The following is a 14001-nucleotide window of genomic DNA, read 5'->3' as shown; positions in this document are numbered from 1 at the left end:
ACTTTAACTAGGTTTTTTCCTGGAGCGGTGAATTTGCGTGTGCGCAGGGTGGCCACAATGATCTGGGATCTTGCTCCCTCCGCCTCCCAGAGAGAGAGAGAGAGAGAGAGGGGGAGAGAGAGAGGGGGAGAGAGGGAGAGAGAGAGAGTGAGAGAGAGTCACATGCAGAGAGACGAGTGGACGAGAGACAGAACAGAAGAGAGCTGTCAAGCTGGAAGGAGGCAACGGAGAGACGACTTAGTTTTTTCTTGGAATACATTTTGCCCTCCATCTCTGAAGCGCCCACACACATACACAAACTCAAGAATCACAAACACCCAGATGGTAAAGAGATTTTTTCAGGATCTGGACTCACTCAAGCCGGGCTAACTTGGACTGTAAGTGTGGAGTGGAGTGTTTGGACTCAGCATCTCTGTGACTTGGACTTTAACATCTTGTTTTAACAGTGCAACTCTTTGGACTAGGAGTGTGTATCTCTGTGTGTGTGTGAGTGTGTATCTGTGTGTGTGTGTTGGGATTCAGCACTACACTTGTATGCAGCTCTGAGATTTAGAATTTTTTAAGAAACTGTGTTGAAACCGAATTCAGCAGATTTGAATTGGAACTTGTTTGAAGAGGAGGAGGAGGATGTATTGGCCGGTGACAGCGGTCCTGCTAGCCCACCTCGGGGCCACCTTGACGGGGGCATGGAGAGCATCTCAACCAAGACTGCAGTTCACACACTCTGGTAAGAAGCAACACTTCATTTGCTCTTTTTATTTTTTTTTCTTCCTTTGCTGTCTAATACATCTGTCGCTACCTCCTTATCCACACACACACACACACACACACACACACACACACACACACACACACACACACACACACACACACACACACACACACACACACACACACACACACACACACACACACACACACACGTAGGAGACGGGAGTCATGCTTCTCTTCTGTCAATGCCCACACACCTTCATAAGATATGGGGAGCAGAAATTATACCTTTGCCTTCCTGTCACTCTATCTGTCTCCATCTAGCGTTTTTTTTCCTCCATCTCAATCTGTAATCACCTATATTAATTCAATATGTCTCGTTAAGTCAAGTTTCCTCACCGCGTGTTCTCCTCTCTCCATGAGGTCTGTACAAAATATAAGTTTCACTTTGTTTATACAGTGGTGACAGCAGCACATTTTAAAATAGTTACAGTGTATTACTGATCTGACACGTTGTCAACAAGACAGCACTTTAGTGATATTATCTAATCTTATCAATATTTTCTTTTTATGCTGGTAAACTGCAAAGGAAAGGTAGGTCAAAGTTGAACCAGTAAGTTGCATATGATTTCTCTTCCAAACAACTAAGTTTGGTTTCGTTTAAAAACCTGTCTGATTGATGAATTAGTTTGACGAGCACAACGTTACTATAACTGAAGATCCAAGTTGTAAACAAGTGTAATTATGCTTCTATACTGAAAGTGTTATCAATATCAATAGCAGAGTTTTACCCAAGCAGATATACACAACTATAACAATATGAATGCAGATAGGAGGACATTGAATTGCCTTTAGATTGATTTTCCCCCAAAATCAAATGTTTACCAACGCCTTTTAACAATTTGTCAATTAGCTTTACCCCCCAAAGACATCCTCCCTGTCATAAACTGACTTCTTGACAGTGTCTTCGTGACACCCTTTTAGGATTTACAATAGAAATCTATTGTCTATGTCGGTTAGTTTCAGTTATGGCTCACAAAAAGATTATTAGCTGATGGCAGAAATCCCAGATCCAAATTAATTATTCCTTGGCTTCAAACCAATCAGCCCACCACAGTGAACTCCATGCAGAGATTGCTGGAAAAAAACCTGCAGACAGACACATCAGAAGCTCATTAAAAGGGCGAAAGGAAAATCATAAATGCTCTCATGTAAAATATGGAAATTTCCGCTTCTTATTTAGCATATAATACTGTGGTGGAGAAATGAATTGTGTATTGGTATGCTGCTGTATTTCAGCCTCATTTTCTCTTTGTCTCAGCCTTTTTCTTCTTCATGAACTTGTTAGTTGCCGCTGTGCAGCACGTTGCAAAAGCACATGTTGGTGAATGGACATGCCAGTCAGTGTTGAACGGGAGTCACACTCTCCTGTTTGTTGGTTTATTTATGGATAATTGGAGTCGACCAATTAAAGGGTGAGGTGGGGATGTGTAGGCTTCTAATTGTTGTTGGCGTTTGTTGTAACCTCTTGTGGCTTGCCTCACTGGAGAATTGAAGGAAGGAATTGACGGACATTGTATTTGAAGTTGAGATTTTTCAGACACAGTTTAGCTCCATCACAGTGTTCTTCTCCCAATAGGACAGCCATATTTACAGGGAGAATTGTTCCAAAATTAAAATCTTTTTGTGACGTCCAGGCTTTTAGTTAGGGGGAGACAAGTCTTCCATTTAATCATGTTTACCAGATAAACTCTAGAGTAAGAAACCAAGTGATTACACACTCTTACATAAGCCAAAACACAACGGCTCTGTGAAGTAGATGTGATAGTCGACCACTCCTGACCTAGAAAGTACAGAGAGAGGGAGAAGGGAAACCTAGCTGGATTCTCCCAGGTGGGAATTTAACCCTAATGAAATCTGAATGTGAAGAGCTACTAAAGCAGCTTCTTGTGTGTCTGTGGGAGCTCACTCGTACTATGTGCCTGTGTGTCCTTCAGTATGCATGTGTGTGTGTGTGTGTGTGTGTGTGTGTGTGTGTGTGTGTGTGTGTGTGTGTGTGTGTGTGTGTGTGTGTGTGTGTGTGTGTGTGTGTGTGTGTGTGATTGCATGTGCTTATGCTGTTTAAGTCACTTTGAAGATACAGTATGAGCTTGTTTGTGTACTTTAATAGAGCTGTTTCAGTTCCAGGATCTCGGCCCTTCACAGTAGTTGTGTATTCTGTTGGCGTGAATCCATGAGCTTGTGATGGGCTCCATGTTTACCGTGTGTGTGTGTGTGTGCAGGGCTGTAAACTAACTTTTTGGCTCACCTGCCAAGGGGACCGGTAGATGAAAGAATCTACCGGCCAAGTACATTTTTTACCGGCCAAATAATAAATTGCCTCTTTTTGTTGCATATATACATCTGTTTCAGTACTTTTCATTGAGATAACAGTATTATATAGCAGTACATGCTTAGAAAAGAGGCCAAAGTAATATTTAGAAATACATTTTAATATTATATTAATTTAGTTTCATTCATTTCATTTCAAACATTGCACATTTAAAACTTTAACAGTGCAAAACTGTGACAAAGGAAACACTCATTTAGGGCTGCAACTAACGATTATTTTAATAATCGATTAATCGGTCGATTATTTTTTCGATTAATCGATGAATCGGATTTAAAAAAACAGTGCAGACTGCAGTGTCAAAACACCAGGTTATTGCTCCAATGTCCCGGAACAATTACAAGTAATATTAAATGATAAAAAATTAATAATAAACCTAACTGGGATAACACAAAAAAAACATACAATGTATGATAAACATTTATACAGTATAAGGGATGTCCATGGTAAACCAGTCGACCGATAAGATTTTTAACCAGTAAATACTAACGGTTAAAACAATTAAATCATCTTATTTTCTCTCAGATGACAGGAGATCATTAATTTTTATGGATAGTGATACCATTTGAGACTCCTTAACGATTCAAGTCTTTATTGATATCACTATTGATACTTTTCTATTATTTTGTTGAAATAGAACTTGTATTATTGCTAGATAGGACATTAAACAGGTCATAATTCCATCTTTACTTCTATTTTATATTGGTGGGAAAATCGCCAAAATCTAAAATTTCTTTTTTTTTGTGTTGCATTTGAACACATCAATCATATTACTGAGCCGGCCTGAACACATCACAGTTGACATGTTTGCTACTTTTTTAAAGCTAACTAGCTATATCCTTCCGATTTTAACATGGATTTAAAAACTGGATTACTATTTTTAACTGACGGGACTTTCTACACCGTTCGGTTGTGTGATTACTGCCGCTGCTTTGAATGACTGTTGATGCGCCGATGCCGACTCTCCGAGCCCGTCTGCACACAGTCTGCAGCAGCAGCAGCTGACAGAGTTTTTTTGGACTAGACGGATACTGAGTTGAAGGAGTTTTTTTTAACCCAAATACAGCAAAGGTACAACACTTTTATATAGGCCTACAGTCCAGTGTTAGATATGACCAACCGCTTCACGTGCGGAAGGCTCGCTGTGGGTGTGCATGAACCTGTCGGCGGCTGGATGTAAACAGTGCCGCGCCTGCAAGTGATTTATTAATTGCGCGACTCAACGAATCGATGACCAAATTCGTTGCCAACGCTTTTACTAATCGATTTTATCGATTCGTTGTTGCAGCCCTACACTCATTACTTATTACTCATCAGAACTAAAAATGGGACCAATCCGATCCAGTATCTATTTAGAGCTCCATTGCTGCGCTCGAACTGCTTTTGCTGCGCCAAAACTTTTAAAGAGCGGCGTTCTTCACATTCTATGGCGGTGACGCGCACGCTACGTTTCTTTGGGGGAACTTATTTTCTACAGCGGTGACGTCGGGGGAGCTACTTGAGTGTGACACACAACAAATCACCAGTTTAGCTTGACGTTTGCTACCGTCATAATTTATCAGTTTACAGCTACTGCAATGTTTTGTTCTATCATGCATAATTTATCGCAAGAGCACGACCATCGGGACAAACTTTTACCCGCCCCAGTGGCATGTATCCCTCCCAAATTAAGTCGCCAGGGGAATATTTTGGTCGCATTTGGCGAGTGGCGACCGCTAGTTTACAGCCCTGTGTGTGTGTGTGTGTGTGTGTGTGTGTGTGTGTGTGTATTTCAACTACACTTAAACACTTTTTACCATGAGGTTGTTTGGCAGTTCAGTTCAGAGGCAATGCACATTTGGATTTTCTTGCATCTGTCAAACTCAGAGCTGACAGTTTATTGAAAAAGCAATATTCTGACATTTTAGTTTGTAGCAAAATAATAATGATGGGTAAAGCAAGAAAAAACTGATGACAACTAGAGAACAGCTGCAGAAAATGAAAAATAGAAACAAAACTATGAATGTACTATCCATTGTAAAGGAACAGTATACGTCGTTTTCATTTTTCAATGAAATACATACCATTGTGTGGGGGCGCCCTTAGCTCAGTTGGTAGGGCGTCCCCCCCCCCATGGGCCTCGGCCAGCAGCGGACCCGGGTTCGATTCCAGCCGGCGGTCATTCTCTGCATGTCACTCCCCTCTCTGCCCCATTTCAACTCTCTCTCTGCACTATCAATAAAGCATAAAAATGCCAAAAACATATCTTTAAAAAAAAAAAACATACCATTGTGCTACTGACAAACACATCTGCGGTGGTTTGCAAATCGGCACTTGTGACTGGGGCCTATTGTTTCTGGTGAGGACATACATGTGTTAACAAAGAGTGTCCACAATCAGCTGTAATTAAAACATTGTTAGCAGAGGATGGTTTCGATCCATCGACCTCTGGGTTATGGGCCCAGCACGCTTCCGCTGCGCCACTCTGCTGCCAATCACCCCAGATGGGACTCGAACCCACAATCCCTGGCTTAGGAGGCCAGTGCCTTATCCATTAGGCCACTGGGGCTTCGGTAGAGGCTCACTAGTCATCACAACGAAAGAGCAACACTACGGGAGGCACAAACATTGTTACAATAATACATCAATGGCCCCTGAGGTCACTATTGTCCTTATACAGAGATATACAATGACGAGGAGACTGTAAAAAAGCAAAACATATAGTATTTGAATCCATAATTTAGTGTTAACTGTCATAATTCAGTTTGCACCACAATTAAATCACAGACCCCTCTGTCATTACAGGTGAAGCCCAAACATGTCATACATGACCATCATTTTTCTAGTCAAAGCCTGTGTGCTTCTGCAGGAAGTTTTCTAAAGCTTCATTGTTTGAACTGGGGACTCTAATAATAAACTGGGGCCATGTTGTTTGACAGACATGGGCATTTACCCTGCACAATCCAACTGCATCAATTAACTGGGATTGACAGAAGCTTTTTCAAAGTCATTGTTTCAGTGACAACCGTCCAATCATGTATTCACGTTATGACAAAACTGAACAGTAAGATCCTTTTTTTTTAATACTAACTGCAAAAATAATGTATACAAATTAGTGGATAGATTTAGATACATTCTCTTCAATATGTCGTTAGTATGGAATTTGGAAAAAAGCATGACATTATCCCATCTGCTGTCCTTTTAGCACTTGTGAACTAAAGTCTGGCCAATGGTTGTGTTAGGAGATGATACCGTCATCCTATTCAGACAGAACCGTGGGCTAAATGTCCAAAATGCTCAACATTCAGCGCTGTTAGTCTGGCAGAGACACAGGTCCTTTCACTGGCTGATTAGCGAAGTGTAATCGGACTGACTGACCAGACAGCTCCATGTGTCTGCAACAGAAAACAGCTTCAAATACTTAAATGCATGCCTGATTACCTCCTAAACCCCCCAACTCTCTCATAATGACTAAATTATCCCAGTTATTCACTCAAACTTCATGTTGCCCAAATGCAGGAATGGGCCCCCCCACCCCTCCACACACACACACACACACACACACACACACACACACACACACACACACACACACACACACACTGACTTGTGTGTAATGAGTCCATTATCCCAGCTATTCAGTAGATGGTAGTGTGATTTTCATGATGAGAGATCGCAGTTAGAGATACCTTCTCTATACCACACACACACACATACAGATATACACCCACAAAAGAGCCATTTTCCTGCAAAGCATTAGCTGAAATATGTGTAGAGGTAGCCTGGCACTGCCCGCCAACATACTTCCGCTCAATTTTCATTTACCTTCAGTAGTCAGTCTGGGTGTGCGGTATATAAGTGGGTTTTGTCCAGCTAGATTTCTGCCAGTCCAATCAGCGAACAGAGTGGCTCAGAAGCTGGCGCATGACATAACGTCACGACCAAACGTTGGTTAGCAGATCCAGAGTGGCACTGGGCAGATCCGATAGTTTTAAAATTCAACAGACAACCGTTTTCAAGTGAGTTAACGTTTGTCAATTGAGTGATTCCAGACCTTCTGTACAAATGAATTGAAGTACGATGGTCTGGTAGGACAAGGCTCGTTTAGAGGCACACTGACCATATAACTGTTGTAATCCCATTGGACACACCATAAGAAGTACCATATAGCTCAACAATAACACACACACACACACGCACACACACACACACACACACACACACACACACACACACACACACACACACACACACACACACACACACACACACACACACACACACACAATTTTGCGCACACACAAAGACAAGCAAGGACTTAAATATGCAAAAACACATTTATGGTAATGTCCTTTACATACTTGCACACAGACACACACAAACAAACAAACACACATACACTGCTGCCACAGTTCCATCTGCAGCTACTCTATATAACTCGTTAAGGTCAGTCACATGAATATAAAGATTCTTTATCACAATCACAGAATACATCTCTATGAAGGCCTCAGAGGAGGTTTTTGGATGGTTTATTAAGTCAGCGTGAATCTATTTGCCCACATGGAGAATGATTCATCTTTTAGAATGCAGCATTCACTTTGTAAATTGATTTTCTGTAGAAATTAAATGTTAATCCGTCACTGGTGAATACATATGCATTCAATTGAAAATGAGTTTGTGTTGTATGAGCGTAGATATTAGCTTTGACATTTGGCCTCTATACTGCTGAATGCTTTTTGATGGTTGTAATCCAGGCATTTTAAAAGTATCCTGCAGTTTGCCTTTATGTCTTTCTGGAGAACTGCCCAATTTATAATGTAAATGTAAATTAGTCCTTTTCAATTTCATGCTATTTGCATGCAAATGACTTGGTTACACTACACAGTAGATTGGTTCATCAATGTCCAGATGCTTTGTTGCAAATATGCAAATATGCATGTTTGTAAGATAAATAAGACAAGCTTTAGTTTGAATATATCCTCAAAGACTTCAATATTTAATTGTTTTCACATTTCGTGACTGAAGGATAAAGCCGAGACATCTCCAGTTACAAAATTGAAGGCGCTACACACAGCAGCTTTTATACAAAACACAGATAATTCAGCTCTTGTTAAGAAAGTAGACGGACGTTGTGAGACTGTGTCGGTCTGTGACAGGAACAAGTAGTATAGTAAACATAGTAGATCAGCAACTCTAAAGTGACACTTTACATTTCTAATGAGTTCACCCATTACCTCTCCATTAAAAACAGGGTTTATTTGCCAATGCATTGTTGAAACTACTTTAAATATATTTTGTGGATTCAATTTAAAAAGCAACTCCCACTTAATGGGCCCTTTCTTCCACATTGTCTAGGCGGAAACCTGGACTTTGGTGTATGTTTTACACCTTTGCGTCTTTCCCAAGCCTCACCTTTCCCTGTGTACCAATAAAGCACAAAAGCCTTCACAGTTATACTACGAATCAAGAGATATTTCATTATTCATTTATTCTTTCAGATCTGTTTCTATCTAGGCCAGTGTTTTACAGGCTCAGGGCTGGGGATGTTGCTGAGATGTTGATTTCACTGGGACGGTTATCTGGCACAGAATCAGGCTATTCTCCATTATTCATTTTTAATGGAAGTAGTCCCCACCGTGGTGCTACTAGTGCTTGCCACTGTTGAAGTCAAGTGGCAGATGTTAAGTAAGCCAGTAGCTTATCAACGACCTTATTTTACAGGTTGTTAGCATATTTATTTGGAAAAATAGCTGTAACCCAAATTCTTAAAAAGATCACCTCCTCCGCTTCAATAGAATATTTGGAACACATGATAAAAGAATTCTTGCAAACAAACTTTTTGATGAGGAAAAACCCTTGATTAAGGGGCTCTGTGCTTAAGGGCTTTCTCTCCTCTCCGGACAGAGATAGTAGAGGAGTCTAATTACACTCTTGTTTTGGCAACTACAGCCCCTGACAACAGTGGACATGCTGTAAATTCAGCCTCGAGAGGTTTCTGGTGTTAATGTAAGAGTTGATCTTCAACATGAAGCCTGTAATTACACAAAAAAAAACACAAGCTTCATATTTTTTCCTTTTCCCTTAAGTATTAATTTGCTTCAATCTGTCCTGCTGTCAATTAACCTAAGATGAGTTTATCAACCCTCCTACCCGGCTAGTACTGTATATCAGTATTTTTATATAACATTCAATAGGCACAAGATTTTAATTTTATTTCAATGCATTTGATCTAAATTGAACAGTACTTTAAAAAGTCCTTACTCAGGTAACGTGAACCAGTGTACTCATTTTTTAAGTGTATGAGCTATGGCAAAAATGTATCATTGATTTAGGTCATATCAGCTGAAAAAAGTTTTCATAGCCCTTATCTAGACGTCTTGGGTCGTTGGTCTTTTCAGCTCCGTGCAGACGTATATTTCTCACTGCATTCTTTAGCTTCACTTTAGCTGCATGAAGGAATTTAATCCACAAAGACACACTTAACTTGAAGCCAGAAGTAGATTGGATCAACAGTGCTAAGACCAAATTGTAACCAGCACTTCACCTCATTAGCTGTAGATCGGTGCAGGCTGCAAACAATGGACACATGAGCCAGTGTAGAGACACGTATCAGATTCACACTTATGAAATAATAAGATGGCACTTGACTGTGAAGAGTATTATTATTGAGTAATAGATCACATAACGGTAAATGGCAGAGGCTCCTTTCAAGCCTAAGCTGAGCGCTACATGTGCTCAAAACATCTGATCCAAGGCTGCGTAAACAAGACGAAACCACAAGAATTTGATTCTCCCTGTTTTGTCAGTGATGGAAAGATCAGACAAGTGCCACAAAAGGTTGGAAGTCAGACTTCCTTTTCCTGTTTAAATACAGCCAGGACTTATCAGAAAGGAGAGGATGTACAGTGACTGATAATGGTTTCTTATCATTTGGCCATGCTTTAAAGCAGGGACTTGTCATCATTTTGACCCTCAAGGCTGATTTTAAATATAAAATCTGAACTCACTACATCATGACCCACAATAACCTTCACAGGACAGCTCCTTTTTTATGGCCAGTTTTAAGATGTAGAGATGAGGTTATTGCCCATTTGGCAAAGCAAATGTCCACAAAGCATACTGCATAACATGCTTTAAGGCTGAGCCAAGAAGTAGAAGCCACAGACAGTGTTAAGACAGTATTGATTTTTCCCCCCGATGGGTGTGGACATATAGAATCTCTTCATATGTGGATACAGGATTGAAGTCATATGATTTTTTACTGGACGAATTACACTACATTTTTATTGACACATTGCTTTTGGACTAAGCAGCAACAGAATCTTTTTTAAGGAATGGGGACGACATTTTAAATCCAGCTTACAGCGTCAAAACAGTTCATTTAACTCAACGCGTGAGATGATGTGTGTGTATTTCAGATCCACTTTAATACTTAGGACCATGAGATTGTTTGGCAGTTCAGAGGCAATGAACATTTGGATTTTCTTCGATCTGTCAAACTCAGAGCAATTTACAGGAGAAGTACACTTTGTAATTTTGGATCGTATATATACTGACAAGCACATCTGTGGTGGTTTGCACATGGGCACTTATGCTTCTCTAGAGGACATACTGTACATGTAGCTGTGTTGACAAAGAGTGTCCAAGAGCAGCTAGCATTAAAACATTGTTAGCAGAGGATGGTTTCGATCCATCGACCTCTGGGTTATGGGCCCAGCACGCTTCCGCTGCGCCACTCTGCTGCCAATCACCCCAGATGGGACTCGAACCCACAATCCCTGGCTTAGGAGGCCAGTGCCTTATCCATTAGGCCACTGGGGCTTCGGTAGAGGCTCACTAGTCATCACAACGAAAGAGCAACACTATGAAAGGCACAAACATTGTTACAATAATACATCAGTGGCCCCTGAGGTCACTATTGTCCTTACACAGAGACATACAATGATGAGGAGACTGTAAATAAGCAAAACATATAGTATGTGTAATCCATAATTTAGTCTAAACTGTCATAATTCATTTTGCACATTCACAATTACAACACAGACCCCACTGTCATTACAGGTGAAGCCCAAACATGTCATACATGACCATCATTTTTCTAGTCAAAGCCTGTGTGCTTCTGCAGGAAGTTTTCTAAAGCTTCATTGTTTGAACTAGGGACTCAAATAATAAACTGGGGCCATGTTGTTTGACAGACATGGGCATTTACCCTGCACAATCCAACTGCATCAATTAACTGGGATTGACAGAAGATTTTTCAAAGTCATTGTTTCAGTGACAACCGTCCAATCATGTATTCACGTTATTTTCCAAACATGTCATACATGACTTATCATTTGTCTTGTCAAAGCCTGTGTGGTTCTACAGGAAGTTTTCTAAAGTATCATTGTTTGAGCTGGGGACTATTATAACATCCATTAGGTCACTGGGGCTTCAGTAGAGGCTCACCAGTCATCACAACAAAGCAACACTATGGGAGGCACACACACTGTTACAATAATACAGTACATCAGTGGCCCCTGAGGTCACTGGCATCCACGGGTTTGTCCGTACCGATCACAGTTGATCTGTGGTTTGTACGGACCAATCCCCGCTGTCCTGCACACACGTGAAAAACGACTACATGTTTTTGTTACAAATGAAGTTATTGTTTGGGGAGGTTGTTTGCTCTCAGTGCAACAAGTCATCTTACCTCAGTACTCCATGATTGTATTTGTATAATATGAATGTATTGATGAGAAAAAGCTGTAGCTTCTCATTAAGAACACATGTTTGTGTAGCTGTGGGCATAGTATTTAACCATCAACATTGTTCGTGCGCTGGGCGGCGTCCACATCAGACTGTATCTGAATGAATGTGAAGCAATAGAAAACAATGTTTTCTCAGTGAACCTTCCCTTACATAAATAAAGATGAAATAATACATTGGAATAAGAAGTAATCAGTGAGTGTGGACTCAGCAACAGGCCAAGCCAGGCTGAATAGTCTGATGATGATGAATAATCATATTTGCTGAGGTCGAAGGTTAAGTTCTCCACGTGGGTCTGGTCTGTCTGTGACACAGTCCAGATGCAGATCGTACTGTGTTTGGCTATACATTTGCTGTGGTGTGTGTGTGTGTGTGTGTGTGTGTGTGTGTGTGTGTGTGTGTGTGTGTATAAGATCTGTCACACACATCTAGACATTAGATCTGATCTTGCCACAAGTGAGAATGACGGAGACAGATTTTAGAAGTTGAGTATGATTGCGACATGTGTGTTAGAAAAATGTTGCCCATGTCTTCACATAAATGCCCATCTGTGTGCCTATAGGCTTTGTTCCCAGGCTACTGCAGGCCTCCTGCTGTAATTGCAACAGTAATTGGCAAAGTGATAACCCCATTTCCACAGGAAATGTGCCCCGGTTTCCTCGCCCCCGCCACCAATCGTCCCTCTCTGGTGGCGCAGCCAACAAAGTCCTCCCCCTGGGAACGTTGCACCAGACAGCTGAAGTTCCCCGGGGCTTGGAGAGTAGACGAACAGACGGACAAAGACAGACACACACACACAGAAACAAAACTGCACAGATGTGTAGCGTACACACACACACACACACACTCACATGGACGACGCTGTGGGCTGTGAGAGAATAATTGGATAGATTAATGATAAGGGTCGCTTGTGTGTGGTGTGTCTGGATGGAGACAAGAATAACTCCACTGTAAAACACCAGGAAAATAACAAAGTCAGAGTCCCACGAGTGAGGTAACGAATGAAAGAGAGAGCTGATTCTTTCATCAGCCTTTCTTTCATTTGTATCTTTTGTGTCAGATATATTTCACTGTGGCAGTGCAAACTCTTAAAAGGCTAACAGAACTATTCTTAAATGTACATGATACATGTTGCAACTGTATGAAAAAAGCTAAGAAAGTTTCCTCCCGGGGCGCCTTTAGCTCAGTTGGTAAGGCGTCCCCCTCCCCTCCCAGGCCGGGCCCAGCAGCAGACCCGGGTTCTATTCCCACCCGCGGTCGTTCTCTGCATGTCACTCCCCTCTCTGCCCCATTTCACCTCTGTCTCTCTGCACTATCAAATAAAGCATAAAAATGCCCAAAAAAAAATATCTTTAGAAAGTTTCCTCCCTAAAACGTGTCACTGTTCAGAAACTGTGGCATAATACAGTACTCCCTGCCTGCTAATCAAATGAGCAAACATCCTACCTCCACAGCAATGTGATGGGCGTCATCTCGGGATGGCAGCAGGGAAAAGCATGGCTGAAGTTAATCTAAATGCTCAATGGATACTTTGCAGAGTTGTTGGTGTCTCTCTGCTTTCTTCTATTGTCTCTGTTGCTCAACTTGGCAAGTCACCGCTGAGCTCAATGCTGGTCATACATCTCAGACATGACTGAAAGTTCCCATCACTTGTGAGTAATTCAAGTTTGTTTGTAAATTATTTATTAACAAACAAAACTTTTTAACAAGTCCCTTCTTTGAGTGTTATATGTGTGGCACCCCACAGCCAATAACCATCTTTAGATCATCTCTGGCATTAAATCTCCAGTACAGTGGCTATGATTATTTGCAACCAAATAAAGGTAATAAACACTGGTTAAAAGAATAATTAAAGAAAACTCTTAATGTCAAAACAAACGAGAGCTACTCAAAGAATCTTCATTCTTCTACATTAGATTAGCACCCAGACAGATTAGATTGGCATTCTTCTGCAGGTGTGTTTGTTCATGAGAATGCCAGCACCCAAATGCATTGCTGTGTGTGTGGCGCAATTCAGGAATGTTCTTATCTGTATCACACGCCACACAATTGCTCTAATCACATCAAGGTCCATCAGAGCTCCCATGACCAGCAGCCTTTTAATCTAATGTTCACTATGGATAAAAATACCTACCGCTAACACACAGACACACACACACACACACACACACGCC

General features: G+C 41.1%; 1 protein-coding gene across 3 annotated transcripts in view; it reads left to right on the top strand.

Annotated features, from left to right (window-relative positions):
- Window positions 1-225: 225 nt before the first annotated feature.
- The window catches only part of sema3h (sema domain, immunoglobulin domain (Ig), short basic domain, secreted, (semaphorin) 3H), a 56498-nt gene continuing 42722 nt past the window's right edge, over window positions 226-14001 (top strand). For all 3 annotated transcript variants that reach the window (XR_013844954.1, XR_013844955.1, XM_080031201.1), the window contains exon 1: window positions 226-727. Coding sequence is in view for 1 of the 3 variants with exons in the window: in XM_080031201.1 (XP_079887327.1) it covers window positions 628-727 (100 nt within the window). In the remaining 2 variants the exon portion in view is untranslated. The remainder of the gene's footprint in view (window positions 728-14001) is intronic.

Source organism: Ammodytes marinus (assembly GCF_949987685.1).
Source record: "Ammodytes marinus genome assembly, chromosome: 7".
In the NCBI taxonomy this organism is placed as follows: Eukaryota; Metazoa; Chordata; class Actinopteri; order Uranoscopiformes; family Ammodytidae; genus Ammodytes; species Ammodytes marinus.
Note: the sequence above shows the minus strand (reverse complement) of the source record. Positions and strands in the feature narration are given on the sequence as shown.